Source organism: Cutaneotrichosporon cavernicola, assembly GCF_030864355.1.
Source record: "Cutaneotrichosporon cavernicola HIS019 DNA, chromosome: 2".
Taxonomy (NCBI): Eukaryota; Fungi; Basidiomycota; class Tremellomycetes; order Trichosporonales; family Trichosporonaceae; genus Cutaneotrichosporon; species Cutaneotrichosporon cavernicola.
The window spans coordinates 1573083-1589706 of record NC_083394.1 but is presented as its reverse complement, the minus strand read 5'-3'; the positions used below and the strand labels follow the sequence as shown (position 1 = coordinate 1589706).

The following is a 16624-nucleotide window of genomic DNA, read 5'->3' as shown; positions in this document are numbered from 1 at the left end:
GAGTCGCAACGGTTATCGAGTCGCGACAGGGTGGGTCTTGGGTACTTTTATAAAATACTTGGGTGGCATTGAGCTCGACCAAGCCGATTCCACGGAAATATGAATGGAATGTAAGACAGAAAGTGGCGTTCACGCGGTAGCACAAGATTCGAAACGCGACGAGTGATCGGTCAGTCTCCCGAGTGCGTCACCAAGATCACCAAGCCGCTTAGAGCCACTGCGCCACTGTTATCAGCTCCCGCTGTACCTACCCACCTCGTGAAACGCACCTGAGCGTGGGTAAACGCCAACAGCTTGAGCGCTCACTGATCCCGGGTCACAGAAGCGCATTGGGATGGTGGATGCGATGGGCAACCCAATTCCCAGCTTTAAGCGGTGGCCCCACTTCCACGTGGCAACCTGCCGTCATCGAGTTTGGGAGTTCCCCGCCTAGCAAGTGTCAACATCATACTCCTCGGCATCTCAACATCTTGTCATTTCACGTCTCAGCATCCCTTCGTTCTAGCTCTCTTGCTCCACTTGACGATATCACGAACTCTCCAAGTGTGACGACTCCAATCTCCGATCCGGAGACTCCTTCGCTCCAAACCTACCCTTCCTTTCCCCTCCCAACCTTCCCCCCTTCGACTCCCGATGAACCTCGACGAAGAAGTGCGGTTATACACAACCAACGCAGAGCGTGAACATACCGAGAACCTAGCGACCCTATACAGCATCATCGTCTCGCTAGATCTCCTGGAGCGCGCTTACGTCCGCGACTCAGTCACGTCGAAAGACTATGCGCCAGCATGCACCCGCCTGTTGGCGCAGTACAAGAGCTTGATGAAGCTTGTGGGCGAGGAGATCGGGGGTGTCGAGACATTCATGAAGCGGTACAGGGTACGTCAGTGGCCATGGTTGCTGCTGACTCCAGATGGGCCACCCTGCTGCGCTGCATCGCCTGACGGTCGGGGTTCCGGCCACCGTTGAACATTCGGCCGACGACAGTTCTGGCGAGAACGCCAAGAACGTCGCTGAGGCCACGCAAGCGTTCATCACGTTCATGGATGCGCTCAAGCTCAATCTCCGCGCCAAGGACCAGTTGCATCCCCTCCTTACCGAGGTCATGACGGGATATGCCAAGTTTCAGGCTAGCGCTGAGTGGGAGGGCCGAGGCAAGATCATCCACTGGTACGTAACCTCAAAGATTGGGCTGACCGAAGGCTCATCACGCTCAACGCGATGCAGGCGGCTGACGAGATCACCGAGGAGCAGTCACGACAGATGCTGTTCGACATCGAGAACGCGTACAATGAGTTCTTCCGGTCGCTGGGCAAGGCATAGTGATAGCAGTACTATACAGTGTCGTACTGTGTACAATCTAGAGAACCAATAGAGGGCAGAGTCCAAAGGAGAGACTGCGTCGAGGGAGCGGCTAAAGCTCGACATTGAGCTCGAGCCCAAGCTTCTGCGTCATGGCCGCCATGTAGTCCGCTGGCCATCAGCACGGTTTCAAACAGGTACCCACTCATGTGAGCCTCAAGCATCTTCCACTCCTTAACCAACTCCGTGTGGTGTCGTTCGCGGTCACGCGCAAACTCGGCCGTCTTGACCTCCCACTCGTGGGCTTCGCGCTCTAAGCGCGACGCCTCCTCGCTCTCGGCCATGCGCTCAGCCTCCAATGCCGCGCGTCTGCTGTCAGTCCCCTCCTGCGCAGAACGTACTGTTGGCTGAGTTCGCGTTCGCGCGCCTCGAATCGTTCGCGCTCACGCACCCGGTCCTCAGCGAGCTTGTCAAACCGCTCCGTCACATCCTGTAGCTTGCGGACGAGGTTGGCTGCCTCGCGCTCATACACATGCAGCTGGTTCTCAAGGGCACGGATTTCGTCGCGTCGCTCGGCGTTGGCGCGCCGCTTCTCGGCCGCTTGTTCGCGGTACGCGATAATCTCGTTCTGCACGCGGTTGAGCGCGATCACGCCCTCCTCAATCTCGGCGAACACACGCAGGCGCAGCTCACCGGCACGCAGGTCCGCATCGAGCTGATTCTTGATCGCGCGCTGCTCCGCCAGCTGCCGTTCCTTGTCTGCAATCCCTCGGCGCACGCGATCCGGCGAGCGCATGAGTTTCATCTGCATGTCTGCCACACTCTGCTCGAGGCCGTGCAGCTCCTCCGCCCGGCTCCGATGTTCCTGGCTCAGAGCGAAGCGCTCCTGCTTCAACTTCTCCACCTCGGCCGAGACTGTGCGCTGCGTCGTGCCGAGCTTCAGGAGCTGTTGGCGTAGCTCCTCGTTGCGTGCGCGGGCCGCAGCGACCCGCGGTGCGTCCTCTTCTCGCTTCGCCCTAGGGTCAGGTAGTCCACAAACGCACTCACTTGATCTCGGCAACTTCAGCGTTGAGGTGGTCGAGCTTGCGCCGCATCTCTTCTGCACGCGTCTGCTCGCTATGTAGCCGCTCAGCCAACATCTGTTGGAACGGACTACGCTCCTCGCGGAACTTTGCAAAGTTCATCACACCACTCAGCACCCGGCGCAGGCGCAGTGGGTCCGGACGGATCAGGTCGGACAGGTTAAAGTCCTGGACACGGCATAGGTCTGCAAGGCGTTTGCTGCTGTCAGCGCGGCCGGACTAGTTCTCACCAGTGACTGAAGAACATGATCGTCCCCAGCGTCTCCAAGTACAATTCGGGATGGGGCATGCCTTCCGCAACTGCAGCTTTCGGCTCTTCCAACATGTCAGTTGAGATGCCCATTAACTCGTCAATGAGGGCGGCCCAGATGGCGTGTGTAGAGGCCGCGGTCGGCTTGGTCAGGTCGTCGGGGTGTACCGTGATGCCGAGTGCTTCCATGCAGTTTCGGATCTCGGTCGCCGCCATTAAGGGGAACCCCGCATTGGGGTTCGGCTCTGCCTTGCGGGACATGGCGAGTGTAGGTTGTCGGCTGTGGTAGATGTGGGATGTATGGTGGGTAAAGTCGAGATCGTGACGCGCCTGGCTTTGTTTGGATCCGCCTTGTTGCAAGGGGCCTGAGTCACGTGGCCCCCTCAGTGTTCAAATAGGCATTTGTTTCCGCTAATGACTTTTATCTCGTCAACTAATTCCCAGGGCCCTTCCTAATAGCCCGGCGCGATTGCCTTCTCAAAAGACACAAACAAACGGTTGGCCACCCCATCCACCAACCTCACCATCGACAACACTCTAACGCACAACTCGACACCATGGCGCCGCGCACCAAGAAGCCGGAGCGCCGCCCCTCCGTGTCCTATCTAACGGACACGCTGCCGTCGGCGCTCCCGCCCATCTTTGAGCAGGCCCAGAACACGACCGCAAGCCACCGCAAGAACATTGTACAGCTGTTCAAGGTCCAGAAGACGTGCGCCGAGGTTACCGAAGAGACAGAGAAGGGCATACGCCTGGTCGGGGAGCGCGCATTCAACGCCCTCTTCATCAACATGATTAATCGCGTGCTACCTGTCAAGAAGCGCGTTGCTGTCGCCGACCGCGTCGTCAGGTTTGTCGCGAGCTACGTCGCCTACACCACCGAGCAGGGTAAGCCAGATTGATGGATCTGAGGCTATCTGACACCAGACACAATTGAGGAGGAGGACGGCGACAGCATGTCGCAGCGGTTTGTCGCCAAGCTCGTCCGGCACCTACTGGCCGGAGCCGAGGCCAAAGACAAGAGTGTGCGCTTCCGCGTCACGCTCATGCTGGCGTCGCTGATCAACGGCCTGGGAGAGATCGAGTGAGTGCCTGAATCGTAAGATATCTTAGCCTAACGTCAGCGACGACCAATATGTCGCCATCAGGCAAGGGCTCCTCGACCGTGCGCGTGACAAGGAGTCGGCGGTGCGTGTGCAGGCAGCCCTTGGCCTTGCCAAGCTCCAGGCGGGCGAGAACGTCGACGACTTAGAGGACGGGGAGGAGTCCATCGCCGAGGTCATCCTGGACCTTCTCCGCCACGATCCCGCTGCGTGAGTCAGTCAATGCTTGATAACAACTGACGATAGCGAGGTGCGCCGTGCGGCGCTCTACAACCTTCCCCGCAGCAGCGCCACCCTCCCCGTCATCTTGACTCGGACACGCGACATTGATCCCATCCTCCGCCGCACTGTCTTTCACGGCAGCTTCAGCAGCGCTTCAATGCCGGACGCACGTGTTCTCACCATAACTCAGCGCGAGGAGGCGGTCCGCAATGGTCTCGGGGATCGCGAGCCGAGTGTGCGCAAGGCGGCAGCGGGGATGATCGGGGGCTGGTTCGACCAGGCGGAGTGCGACCTCCTCGAGTTTCTGAACCGCTTCGATGTCGTCTCAGGCGAAGTCGCTGAGGAGGCGCTGCTCAGCCTCTTTGTCACGCGCCCAGAAACGCTGGAAAACATCGATTTCCCTGATGAGTGGTGGGTCAACCTCTCGCCAGAGAAGGCATTCCTCGCGCGCGTGTTCGCCGAGTATTGCGTGTCGAATAAGGACGAGTCACGCCTCGAAGACGCCATGCCTGTGGTTACAGCACTTGCCTTCCGCATCCAGGACCAGTACAACGAGCTGGTGAACGTTGCGGGCAACGAGGACGACATGCAGGAGAAGTCGTTCATTGTCGGCGAGCTCCTCCGCCTCGCCCTAACCTCTGACTACGCGGACGAGACAGGACGTCGAAAGATGTTTGCAATGTCGCGCGAGATGATCGCTATGCCCGACCTTCCGGATGCTCTCATCCCGCGTTGCCTCGATGTGTTGAAGAAGATCTCGACATCGGAGCGCGATTTGATCCGCCTGATCGTCGACGTCGTGACCGAGCTGCGCATGGGTGACGGCGATGTCGAGGACCCCGATTCAGCCGGTCGGTCGAGCAGCGTGGGTGTATCCCGCCCGGCCCCAGAGGAGCAGCACGCGGCGGCACTGATCGACTTGCGCTGCCTGAACATCTGTATCGGGTTGCTCGAACGTGTCAACACACCACTGCAGGAGAACTCGGTGTTCCACGGTCTCCTGCCTGACCTGATCATCCCGGCCGTCCGCAACAAGGATGAGCCAGCGCTACGTGACCAGGGCATCGTCTGCCTTGGTCTGTGCTGCATGATTGATGAGAAGATGGCCGCTCAATCCTTCGGTCTCTTCATCCAGCAGGTGGCAAGCGCAGATGATGAGCTCAAGGTCAAGGTCGTGCGGATCATCTTTGACCTGTTCATGGTGCACGACATCCCGGCAATGTTGGAGGACACCATCGGGGCACACCGCATCGCTGAGCTCGTGCGCCACATGGTACTCCAGGACGCGCCAGCCGTGCAGGCCGCGGCTTGTGAGGGTGTCGCCAAGCTCATGCTCGCGGGCATCGTAGATGACACGGACGTGCTCCAGACCGTCGTCATGCTCTACTTCTCCCCCGACACGGCGGACAACCAACCACTGCGCCAGTGCCTCACCTACTTCCTCCCTGTGTACTGCTACTCGTCGAGTGAGAACCAGGCCCGCATGTTGTCCATCTTCAACGATACGCTCAATCACGTCTCTACCTTTGCGGAGGACTTTGAGGGGTCACCCGACCTCCTCCCGCTCGCACAGATGGGTCTGATGATGGTCGACTGGCTCGACCCCGAGAAGGCAGTGTACGTCGGTTGGCGCGACTGGGAGCTCAACTGATAACAGGGGAAATCACGTTGATATCGGGATGCACCTCGACCTTGGGATTGTGCTCCTCAAGCTCCTCTTGACCGAGACCGTGCGCGACATTCGCAAGGCAGCCGCAGGATATCTCTCGAAGCTCAGCCTCCCCGAAGACGGGCAGGCGGATATGTGGAAGACGAAGGCCGCGTTCACCCTCATCCAGGCCGTCAGGGATGTGAGCCGAGTCGTGTTCTGCCGCTGACAACAGAAACGCCCAATGTCCGAGGTAGCACCGCGGAAAGCACTGGAGCGCTTCCAGGCCACCCTGCTCAAGCAGTACCGCGAGTTGGAGGGGTACGACGAGGACGCGTTCCGCGCCGACGGCGACGAGCACGAGGAGACGTCCGAGTTGTGGGGTTTCATTGACGATATGTGAGTGGCGCTAGACTCCGGGTTGAGGTGGGACAAGTGAGTGGCTGACCGCAGCGACGAGATCCCCGCGTCGCCCGTCAAGCGAGGGAGCCGCGCGACATCGCGCGCACGATCGTCCGCTACACCAAGCGGGGCCTCCGACTCTGACACGCCCGTCAGGTCACGGCGAGTGCCGCAGACTGTGGTTGAGGAGGACGAGGAGGAAGACGACGACGTGGACGCCATGCTGGACAGTGACTAGTCTGTATTCTTGTTATCTATTGTGATCGCCACGTGTGAGCAGCGCGATAGTGGCGCCTGGGAGCTCTGCTTTCATCCTGTATTCCATCCATAGCGGGCAACCGAACTCGAGTGAGGGCACACCAGCAATACGGGCCGCCATATATAATCTCCAACATACCGGTTCAAAGACACAGCCGGTCGTCGTCTGGGAGTGATCAGTTGATATGCTGGGTCTTGTGCGATCGCCATGGATGGGACGTCGACCAATCTCTTGTAGGCCACTTGACATGCGGCTCTGTGCGTTGGGCGCCACACTCCAATGTGTCAAAGATGAGGCCTATGGGGTTCGGTTCGAGCAGCACGTCGAATGAAATTGAATCGCAGCTGTTCACCGGACAGAGACAAGGATCAGGAACAACTAGCGTTGTGTCCAAGACGTGTTGGATCCAGGGGTGTCGAATATTCTTTGGGAGCAGCAAGAGTGCCGGGGCAGTCAAAGCCCTCTCCGACCTAACCCCATCCCCACGCCGGTATGGTTTATCCTCTGGTGACCATCTGATGTATTGGCACAGGCGGCGACAGCTGTCAAGAAGTCAGCTCATGTTCACGCTCCTCCTGGATCTTCCGACACAGACGTCACACAAATGCATGCTACGCCACAGCGAGATGTGAGCGCAGGGTGCGTCCCACGCGTTCCAGCGCGACCGCCACAAAGTCGGCCTCGTCCGTTCCCGCGATCAAGCCAGCAACAATCCCGCCAACCAACGTATCTCCAGCCCCAGTGGTGTTGACGACCTCGCCCTCCATTACAGGCGGGGGGTAATGGGTGAGGGTGAGGGTGCGGCCGTCAGGTGTGTGGTGCGAGATGCTCGCCTCTCCAGACCCGTCCCTCTTCCCCTCCAGGCTCTGGCTCAGGCTCAGACGAAGCATACCCCTATTCCCGGCCTTGAGCCAGAACCCCCCAACCCACGGGAGACACTGGACCATGCGTGCCGCCACCCCTTCATCGGCAATCCACGCGCCGGAGCGACGAGCAAAAGCCTCAACTGCGCCGCGCCACTCGGCGCCGAGGTTGAGGTTGTTTACAAACGTCCAGGCCGCATCGTCATCCAGGCCCATCAGGGACGCGTGGAGGCTGTCGAGTTCGAGCACATTTGGTGCTATGTGCGTCAATGCCCTGGGCTTGTCCATTAGAGCTGGGATCAAGCGGGCGAGCTTTGGGACCGAGGTTGGGTCGCATAATGTCGGAATACCGCGTGCTGAGGTTGCGGCGAGTAGGGCAGCGATCGCAGAGGAGGAGAGGTTGCAGTCGAATGCCACGAGCTTAGGGTTGTGTACTAGCGCCGCCTCGATCTGGCGTCAGATCCATCAAGCCAAGACTTACCGCCTCGGCGCCGAGTTCTTCGGCAATGGTAAAGTCCGCCACGCCGCTCGCGAGGTCCCCGTTTTCGAGGACGAGCGAGCACGCAGCCGTCCTACCGGGTGTCGGAACGAGGCCGTCAGTCCTCAGTCCGGCATCCTGAAGAGCGAGAGAGAGGAGCTGGCCCAGCGGGTCAATGTGAGCCGAATGCATCCCCAGTGGCGAGACGAGCATGATCTCTCCTGGAGGGGAGAGGTTTTGCGCCGCATGTGCAATGTTCCGCCCAACACCGCCCGCACTAATACTTATACTTCCTGGCGCAGTGGTATGCGGTACGAGGCGGGTAGTCGCCGACGTAATGTCGACCGCGGCTGCGCCGAAGACGAGAGCGCGTGGAGATGGGAGGTCAGAGGGCTCAGTTGGGCTCGTCATTGCTGGCGGCTCAGTAGTGGGCGGAGGAGGTATGACGGGCATGTACACGGCACCGGATGCATCCCTCCTCATGCGCGCGACTTGGGCCGCGACCTCTGCTCCGACAGCCGCGTTGTTCTCAATCAGCTTGATGTCTGTTGTCAGCTCCACCCGAATCCAGAAGCTGGACATACTGAGTTCGAGGGCTGTACCCTTCGTGAGCTCGCCAACGCGCTTAAGGAGCCACGGGGTGACTTCCTTGCCCTTCTTGTCGATACCTTGCTCGACGCTCTCGCGAACCGCCTGCTCAACAGCAAGCTGGACTTGCGCGCCGCGAGCGCCATACTCGGCTGGAATGGGAACAGCAAGCAACGTGCCCTGCGGCGATGGGAGGGTGAGGCCGGTATCTGGTGTCAGCTGTATCGGACCCATTCGAGCCGACTCACACACGAGGCTAGCGGCGTCGCTGACGTTCCCAACGCGCCAGGGACTGACGCATCCTGAGCTAGGGGAATAAAAGGCGGGAAAGTCGTCCTTCTCACCGTAAGTCACAACACAGACACCCTGCGTCTCGAGGACTTCCAGCGTGCGGGGAATATCGAGGATGCTCTTGGCGCCGGCACATACGACCATCATGGGCGTACGCCCGAGTTCGATGAGGTCGGCCGAGACGTCCATGCTACTCTCGGCGCCGCGGTGTACGCCCCCAATGCCGCCGGTCACGAAGGCGTCGATGCCGGCGCTGGACGCGATCACCATCGTGCCCGCCACGGTGGATCCTCCCGCGCGGTTGAAGGCCAGCGCTGGAGCTAGGTCACGCCGGCTGACCTTGACGGCTGGCTCGGCGCGAGGTGTCGCGGGATCCGCGAGAGCCGTGAGTTCCACATCGGAGAGGCCTACGCGCACGCGTCCGTCGAGTAGCGCGATGGTTGCAGGCACGGCGCCGTGGGCGCGCACGATCGATTCGACGGACTGCGCGGTCGTAAGGTTCGTGGGGAAGGGCATGCCTGGGATCAGCTGTGTTATCATTACTAGGACGGTAGCTGTAAGACGTAGAGCGTGTTAATACGCACCGTGAGTCAGAATCGCCGTCTCGAGCGCCACGACGGGCGCGCCAGTCTCAAGGGCGTGCTCGACCTCGGGAGTCACTACGAGACGCCCGTTCTATCGTTAGCTGTAGCCAAAGCATCGACAAGGTGAACGTACCCATCGCTGACGGGCTGCAGCGAGCGTGCTCGCGTACCGCACGCTGGGACGAGCCACTACACGAAGTATAGTCATTGCTGGCAAGATGGTGTGAAGTGGAGTGTATTGCGCCGACTTTAAGTCAGTCCCAGGCACCACCTCCACCTCCACCTCGCAACGCGCCTGGCTTCTCTTGCGAGTACAGACAATGCATAGGCCATCCCAGAGGCGGCGGGGCAACGGGACAAGATACAAATAAGACTATGTATGGTTCCAAGAAGGTGAGTGTCCGCTCAGGACGAACAGGAGCTTTAAGCAATGGCTGCGATCGCGAGGGCCGCGACGCCCAGAACAGCGCCGAGGATGCCCCCGTGGAAAGTCGATTCTGCGCCACCCGATTTGCCATTGGGAGCCGCGGCTGGGTTCGACGCACCACCAGCGCCAGCGCTACCCGTGGCCGAGCCCGTGGCCGAGCCCGAAGCGTCAGAGGGAGTCGGGGCAACATAAGGCGTGAGGGTGTAACCCAACTTGTCCCACTTGGCGCCCGGGGTGACGGTGTAGTCCTTGCCGACGGCGTTGATGTAGTAGATGTTGCCCTTAGTGTCCATCTGCACGCAGTGGGTCTCCGAGCACGCATACGACGCCTCAGTGTCCTTGGCGGTAGGCGCCGGAAGCTCCTGGGTCGAGTTGACGAGGCTGACAGCCATGGGTGCGGACTTGGTGTCGTTCCACGACCAGTCGGCCGTGTAGTGAGTGACAATGTACGCCGACGACAAGTCGTTGGGCACGAAGAGGTTCTGGTACGGAGGCAGAGTCGAGTTGGCCGTTGCCAAGCTCACGGCCTGGCCCGACTGCGCGGGAAAGTTCTTCCCGCCGACGGGGGTGTACTTTGCAGGCTGCGGCTGCCAGTAGTTGTAGTGCACTACGAACATGCTAGTCGAGCCAGCCTCGGAGCCCGGAACACCATAGTAGTCTGGAGACGTTAGCTGATAGTTGGAGAAAAAGTCGCTCACTGATGTGGTTTGACGCGGCAGCCGCCGTGACCTTGTAGCCTTCGCTTGCGATCTGGGGACTGCTGGCAATACCCCAGGTCAAGGAGCCCGCAGCGGTGGTAGTGACCGCGCCAAAGTCGAGCGAGTACATGTTGGTGTTGCCGACAGTGAAGATGACGTTGGTGTTGTGGTCAAGGACGGCCGACGAGCGCGAGTTCTGCATCGAGTCACCCGCGCCTGTCGTCACCTGCTTGGTCCACGCATTGCCGGCAAAGTCGTAGATGTAGATTGCCTGATGTCAGATCTGATCGGAAGAGGGGAGTGAAACGCACGCCGGCATCGCTGGCGTCGGCACCCAGCACATAGAGCGCATTGGCGTTCCTGGAGAGCAGGCATTGTGAGAAGTTGCCGTTCCAAGGAGGGCGACCGTCGGTGGACAAGGGCTTAGGGGCGGGGGCTGGGATTAGCGATCGGACCAAAAGGAGGCCATTGCAAGATGGTGGGCTTTCCTCAACTTACAGGCCCATGCGTTGCTGTCGCCGAGTGCGACGTCCTCCTGACCACCAAAGGCGTAGAGGTTGTCGTCGGCGTCGAACTGGACGCAAGGGATGGCGGCGGCAAGGGCGGGGAGGAGGGCGGCAAGGGCGAGGGAAGGAATCATCATGATTACGGGGTGGAAGGAGTGTGGCTTATGAGAGGTGCTCGAGACCTCTGAGAGAGTTGAAGGAGAGTGAGGAAGAATGTAAGGAAGAGATTAGCAGAATGGGATTTGGTGCGAGTGAAAGATGAAAGAGGAGTGATGAGGAGTGATGAGGAGTGATTGAAAGGGGGCTGGTTATCCTATCGATTAGGAGGTTGGGAGATGGAACGTAGAGTGTGTTGAGTGCTCAGGCCGGTTGTAACCCTGGGGTCAATAAGAAAAAACGGGCGTAGTGAACATGAGGTGGACCGACAGCCCGAATGATCGACTGACCCGGTCGTTCAGAGCCGACAGCCGACAGCCTGCCAGAGTCACAGTCGTTGCATTGTCTGGACATTTGATCCCTTTATCCCTTTCTTTTGACGTGTGTGCCTTCATTGTGCCTTGTCAGCTATCATCATGGCGTTTCTCATCCCATGGTTCCATGACCAGATGTGGTAAATCTCTAGCTCTCTAGTCTTGGCATTTCAACTTGCCATCTCTCTCTTTAAACGGCAGCAGCATACAGTGACATGGCAGTCCACGAGCCTCTCACCCAACATGCCCAACAGAAGCCAACAGCAGCAATCCCGCACAGGGCTCCATCCAGCACTTGAGCACAAATGTACCTTGGGATGGTCAAACTCAGACGTCACATTCATAGACTTTCATTACCCGCAACTTGTATTCCCTGAAATCAAAAGCGAATCTATCCTCAGGAGCTCAGGACCCACTCATGCTCTCCAACCTCGGCAAGCTCGGCACCCGAGATAGATTTATTCTGTACTGCCCCACTCTTAACATAGAGTGGGGCAGGGTTGTTAAGAGTGGGGCAGGGACCTCCAGACGGTCTTTAGCATATCCCCGTCGTGGCACCTCTAGGCGTCATCGAAGTTGCACCCAAGTAGAATACACATATACACATCTGTTTGGTTCTGTCGCGCTCACTACATTCAACCATGGCAGACATCAACTCGGTAGCCAAGGCAGTAGGTCCATCTTTCCCTCCAAGAGCTCGCTGACACCCCAGTTCACCGGTACGTCGCTCGCCGCAGCTGCGCCCCTCCGCGTCCGTGCTCATCTCTAGACTTCTACTACCCCGCTTTCGACAATGACCGGGCAAGCCTCCAAGCGCTCTACGTGGGTCTTTGGGATACCTCATCTGACACTAGCGCGAGCAATCGATGCTCACTTGGGAGCAGGAGCAGATCATGGGCGCCAGCAACATCATTGAGAAGCTCAAGGTGGGTCGTATAGCGGGCTTATGTGGCGACTGGGCCGCCGGCCCGAGCCTCCAAGGCGACACTCGGGCCGCTGTTACATGTCCCAGCTCACGTGCAGAACCTCCCATTCCAAAAGGTGGTCCACCGTGTCGTGACCGTCGACGCCCAACCGGCATCTGCCAGCGTCGCATCCCTTGTTGTCCTCGTCACCGGCCAGCTCCTCGTCGACGATGGCACCAACGTCCTCCAGTTCTCGCAGATGTTCCAGGTGAGCTGAGGACGGACTGCCGAGCACTAACGCCAGCTCATCCCCGACAATGGCACCTACTACGTACAGAACGACGTCTTCCGTCTGTGAGTTCTGCAGTCTTAACGTCAACTGACACACCAGCGTCTACGGCTAATCATCGGTGCATGTGTACGAGCGACGAGTAGAGCATTTATCACGGGTAATGAATGCATGGTGTATTGTGCTAGCAGCGATCAGCATGCTGGCGAGATGAGGCCTGAGGGATGCGCGATCCAGGTGTACGGCTGGGCCAGCGGGTAGGTGCCGCACAAACGCGGCTTCGCCCACCTAGGTGCGATTATGATTGTGATTCTCTACGGGTATCAAGTCTAAGCGTCGTGCACGCCCGCCTCGCGGTCGTTGGTCCACTGCGTCACCCACTGCGTGATGCGGTGCACGTTGTCCTCGACCTCGTTCTCGCCGCCGGACCCATCGCTCTGCAGCTCGACGACAATGTTCTCGTCGTAGTTCTCGCGCGTCTCGTTGGCACAGGTCATCATGATCTCTGCTGTGACGTTCTCCGTGATCTTATTCTGGGGATAGTTGCTGAGGTCAGCTATTATGGATATTCTTCAGCTAAAGCTGGCTATCCCCACAGCTCAACTCACCGAGCCTCCAGGCGCTCATACAGCACCTTGTTGTCACAGGTCAGAACGACAGCCAGGTCGATCCAGCGCTCGGGAAACAGCCCTGGGTCGTGGTGGTCGATAATGAAGCCTGTCGTCAGCCCGTCCCAGTAAGCTACGCACCAGTCGCGGCGGGCCCCAACGACGGGTTAACAATCTCCTCGAGATGGTCGAGCAGTCGGTCCTCGTCGACTGTGTAGCTCTGCCACTCGTCGTCCCAGCCCTCGTGCAGTCCGTGCAACTTTACAATGTCTCCAATGTTGAGGTGGACGAGCTCGCCGTCGCTCTCGGCCGACAGAAGACTCGAGTGAAGGGTCTTTCCCGTCCCAGGCGTACCTGTGATGAGGATGATGGGGTGTCGGCGCGGGTGGTGCGTCGTCATGGCGGATGGTTGACTGTTAGCGCACAATTCCGGTGGTTGTTTGAAGATCTTTAGGTGGCAACGGAATCAAATTGCTCCGCCCCGCAAGTGGAGGTTGTTAATGGAATGTAATGTTGGTCCTAGAGCTGGAGCAAGAACAAAAGCAATGCATGAAACTAGTCGAACACAATCTTGGTGGCCTTGGGAGCATCCTTGTCCACCGCACGCTGCTTGCGCAGCCTCGCCGCCTCCCAAGACGGATGGAGGCTTTCCGCCTGCGGCTTGGGCGCGGCGGTCCTCGGCGCGGCGGTCCTCGGCGCCGGCTTGGCAGCGTGCGCAGTTTGGGCCTCGGAGTCGCGCCCGCCCCAACCTTGGTCGCGCCTCTGGCCCTGTGGTCCGCGCATCCTCTTCTCCTCCTCCTCCTTCGCCTTGACGACGTGCTTGGCGCCCTTGCCGTACTTCTTCTCCCAGATCCTGGAGTCAGCTGATAACCATCTCATCAACTCACGCCTGGCGCGCACGTTGTCCGCGGCGGTTCTTGCGCACCGCCTTCTTGTTCCCGATGATCCCATCCTCGTCGTAGTCCATGTCTGGGTCCGAATCGCCGTCGCCCGCAGCAAAGCCCTCCGCCAGCGACGGGAGGAACATGGACGACGAGCCGTCGGCCTTACCCTTTTTCTCCTTCCGTGTAGGCTTAGGTTCGGGCGCCTTGACCTTCTTCTTCGGCGGCGCTTTTGACTCCGACTCAGAGTCAGATTGCGGCGCGATAATCCCACCCTCAGAATCAGGGTCCGAGTCTTCCCCATCGCTGTCCCCCACCGAACCAGACTCCCATCCCGCCTCGTCCGCCGCTCTGTCCTCCATCACCGCCTCGTCGTCGCTGTCCAGGCCCTCCACAGGTCCGGCGAAGATGCGCTCGTCCTCGCTCTCATCCTCCGACTCAGACTCGACCTTGGCCCGCTTGGTCTTGGTGTTGACGCCCTTGCCCTTTGTCACTTTGAGTGTGGCTCCAGGTTCGCATAGGACCCATAGGACGACGGGTTTGATCGCGTCCGCAACCTGCTTTGACGAGCATAGCCGGTTCTCGACCTTGGCGATCACGTCCGGCGTCGCGGTGGACGACGAAGACGCCACGCTCGGGTTCACAGGGAGAGCCTCGATGATGGACGAGGGCAGCGCAACGCGCTTGAGCTTGTGGTGTTTCTTGACCTTCTGGCGGAGGTGCGTCGTCGCTAGCGCGTGAAGCTGAACCGCGGATAGGAGGTTGAGCTGTGCCTCGAGCTCTGACACATCCTCAGACTTGGTCCTGGGGTTAGCTAACCACAGACAAGACAGCTCACTTCATGAAGCGGATCTTCTTGATCAGACGCATCGTTTCTTCCTTCCTGGCCTGCTTGAATACGGGGTGAAGCTTCTTCAGACCTGCCGGCTATCGTCAGTTGATGCCTCGCATGGACTCACGATACGCTTGGCAATCTTGTCAAAGTCAACCGTGTTTCCCTCCTCCTCAACCTTGTCCACTAGTCCCTCCTCGGGTTCGGGAGCCTCGACAGGTTCATCCTGACCTTCCCCAGCGGCCGCAGCCTCAGCCTCGAGCTTAGCCTACTGTCAGTGCCGCCCACTGCGCGACGTACCTGAATAGCGGAGCGTTTGCGCTCCTCACGCTCCTTTCCTGTTCGCTTGCGCTTCTTCTGCACCTCGGGCTTGGGGTCCGTCTCGGTCATGATCAATGTTGTTGACAAGGAGCCGATCGAGCGAGGGAGATGACATGACCATCGGAAATTTCAGATTCCCACGGTGGAACCCGGATATACTTCGGATGCCAATGACATGACTCTGTTTCTCAACAACAACCCACTATTCAGGATTCCAGATTGTTCACTCGCCATAACCGACTATAGCGAGCGAGCGTGGTGAGCACTGTTGAGCTAATGGGTGGGGAACAGGTTAGCAGGTGCACAACGTGGGGTGTACAACATCCGTGGGCGTGAATGCTGGTCTGATCAGCTTCCGCGGGCTGTGTTAATGGAGGCAACATACCCCATGTTTCTATGTGTGGGCATGTGCGAGCGACCTGTGCGCTAGATCGCGTCGCCTGCGGATCTAGGTGGTTTTTGGGGAAAAGAGGGGTGTCTCGGTGCCTCCACCGCTCAACATCCAGACCCCTGTGCGCCTGTGCCTCCATCCTCGAGAATCCGGCATTCCAGCACACTCGGTTCATTCCGCGTCAACCGGTCGGGACGGCGCTTCGAGGGATGGAGGGGACCAAGGAATCAAGAGGAAGGGGGAACGGAGGGGAACGGAGGGGAACGGAGGGGAACGGAGGGAACGGAGGGATGGAAGGGAATCGCAGCACAGATCACTCATTAAGCTCACCTGGCTCACCTTGACTTGTTGTCCCCTAAACCTCCCAATGACCAATGATCCTCAACCCCTCATTTCGCGTGCGCTCGGACCGCACCCATCTGTCATCTGCCAAGTCATACGAGACCGACAAGGTGTTAAGGCGACCAAGCGGGCGAAGCAATGATTTTTCCCAGGACCTGGTCATGCCGGTCAGCTGATCTACTGACGCCTGAAACGGTGCGGCATTGTCATGTTGTCATGTCGCGTGGTTGCGGCGTCCCGCTGCGCCATGGCCGTCATAGAGGAGCGTGTTGGGTCATGTACGATGGATGTCAGTGCTGTGGAGCATTGGAGCACCCTTCTTTGGCTCGTCCTGCCTGTCGTGCTTGGCCATGGACCTATGGGCGCTCGAGGGGCGTGTTGTGCGTGTTGTGTGCGCGTGTGCGGCCATTTATGGCGATGACAGATCCAAGGATCCAAGGATACGCAGAGGGCTGGCCCTCCCTTTGCTCCTCCACTGGATTCACTTGCTCGCTAGCCGTTGCTCACCAATTCCTGACTGAGCAGCTCTGTACTCCCCCAGTTCCCCACTTTCCCCTCATCAGAATTGACCGACACGTTCACATTGAACGGCCATGCTTGCCGTGCTTGCCGTGCTAGATCCTGACCCATGGCCCATGAACAACCTTGCTCAATACTCTCCAATTCCTCTGCCAGCTACCAGCTGTCAACTGCCACTCTGTTTTGGATCATTTGGGTTCATGTTATCTGATCACCGCCTTCCCTCTATCCATCATTTAACGCTTTACAAACTCTACATTTGCACCATTCACTCCCTCGCTCCATTCCTCGCTCCATTCCTCACTCCATTCCTCGCTCCTCAATAATCCACATCCACCACATCCCACACAAACACACACACTC

At 59.0% G+C, this 16624-nt stretch overlaps 8 protein-coding genes across 8 annotated transcripts; 3 read left to right on the top strand and 5 right to left on the bottom strand.

The window, feature by feature from the left end:
• Window positions 1-633: 633 nt before the first annotated feature.
• VPS28 (uncharacterized protein) lies at window positions 634-1323 on the top strand (the record flags this gene model as incomplete). The annotated part of the gene is made up of 3 exons (XM_060597646.1): window positions 634-879; window positions 914-1170; window positions 1203-1323. The coding sequence occupies 3 exons, from the start codon at window positions 634-636 to the stop codon at window positions 1321-1323; spliced, it is 624 nt and encodes a 207-aa protein (XP_060454519.1).
• Window positions 1324-1414: 91 nt separating this feature from the next.
• Window positions 1415-2895, bottom strand: CcaverHIS019_0206140 (uncharacterized protein; the record flags this gene model as incomplete). Its single annotated transcript, XM_060597645.1, has 5 exons — window positions 1415-1473; window positions 1508-1671; window positions 1704-2318; window positions 2350-2583; window positions 2615-2895. 5 exons carry the CDS (start codon window positions 2893-2895, stop codon window positions 1415-1417), a joined length of 1353 nt encoding a protein of 450 aa, XP_060454518.1.
• A 296-nt stretch (window positions 2896-3191) lies between these two features.
• YCG1 (uncharacterized protein) lies at window positions 3192-6247 on the top strand (the record flags this gene model as incomplete). The annotated part of the gene is made up of 7 exons (XM_060597643.1): window positions 3192-3522; window positions 3562-3718; window positions 3759-3947; window positions 3984-5576; window positions 5617-5809; window positions 5843-6006; window positions 6061-6247. 7 exons carry the CDS (start codon window positions 3192-3194, stop codon window positions 6245-6247), a joined length of 2814 nt encoding a protein of 937 aa, XP_060454517.1.
• A 632-nt stretch (window positions 6248-6879) lies between these two features.
• Window positions 6880-9280, bottom strand: CcaverHIS019_0206120 (uncharacterized protein; the record flags this gene model as incomplete). Its single annotated transcript, XM_060597642.1, has 6 exons — window positions 6880-7581; window positions 7613-8154; window positions 8194-8406; window positions 8446-9006; window positions 9073-9163; window positions 9206-9280. The coding sequence occupies 6 exons, from the start codon at window positions 9278-9280 to the stop codon at window positions 6880-6882; spliced, it is 2184 nt and encodes a 727-aa protein (XP_060454516.1).
• A 215-nt stretch (window positions 9281-9495) lies between these two features.
• On the bottom strand, window positions 9496-10840 carry CcaverHIS019_0206110 (uncharacterized protein; the record flags this gene model as incomplete). Its single annotated transcript, XM_060597641.1, has 4 exons — window positions 9496-10157; window positions 10198-10468; window positions 10509-10633; window positions 10696-10840. The coding sequence occupies 4 exons, from the start codon at window positions 10838-10840 to the stop codon at window positions 9496-9498; spliced, it is 1203 nt and encodes a 400-aa protein (XP_060454515.1).
• Window positions 10841-11814: 974 nt separating this feature from the next.
• Window positions 11815-12482, top strand: NTF2 (uncharacterized protein; the record flags this gene model as incomplete). The annotated part of the gene is made up of 7 exons (XM_060597640.1): window positions 11815-11844; window positions 11886-11892; window positions 11943-11995; window positions 12028-12099; window positions 12197-12346; window positions 12383-12432; window positions 12470-12482. The coding sequence occupies 7 exons, from the start codon at window positions 11815-11817 to the stop codon at window positions 12480-12482; spliced, it is 375 nt and encodes a 124-aa protein (XP_060454514.1).
• A 214-nt stretch (window positions 12483-12696) lies between these two features.
• Window positions 12697-13375, bottom strand: FAP7 (uncharacterized protein; the record flags this gene model as incomplete). Its single annotated transcript, XM_060597639.1, has 3 exons — window positions 12697-12913; window positions 12976-13084; window positions 13117-13375. 3 exons carry the CDS (start codon window positions 13373-13375, stop codon window positions 12697-12699), a joined length of 585 nt encoding a protein of 194 aa, XP_060454513.1.
• A 155-nt stretch (window positions 13376-13530) lies between these two features.
• Window positions 13531-15078, bottom strand: CcaverHIS019_0206080 (uncharacterized protein; the record flags this gene model as incomplete). Its single annotated transcript, XM_060597638.1, has 5 exons — window positions 13531-13828; window positions 13863-14660; window positions 14695-14783; window positions 14816-14956; window positions 14989-15078. The coding sequence occupies 5 exons, from the start codon at window positions 15076-15078 to the stop codon at window positions 13531-13533; spliced, it is 1416 nt and encodes a 471-aa protein (XP_060454512.1).
• Window positions 15079-16624: the final 1546 nt, after the last annotated feature.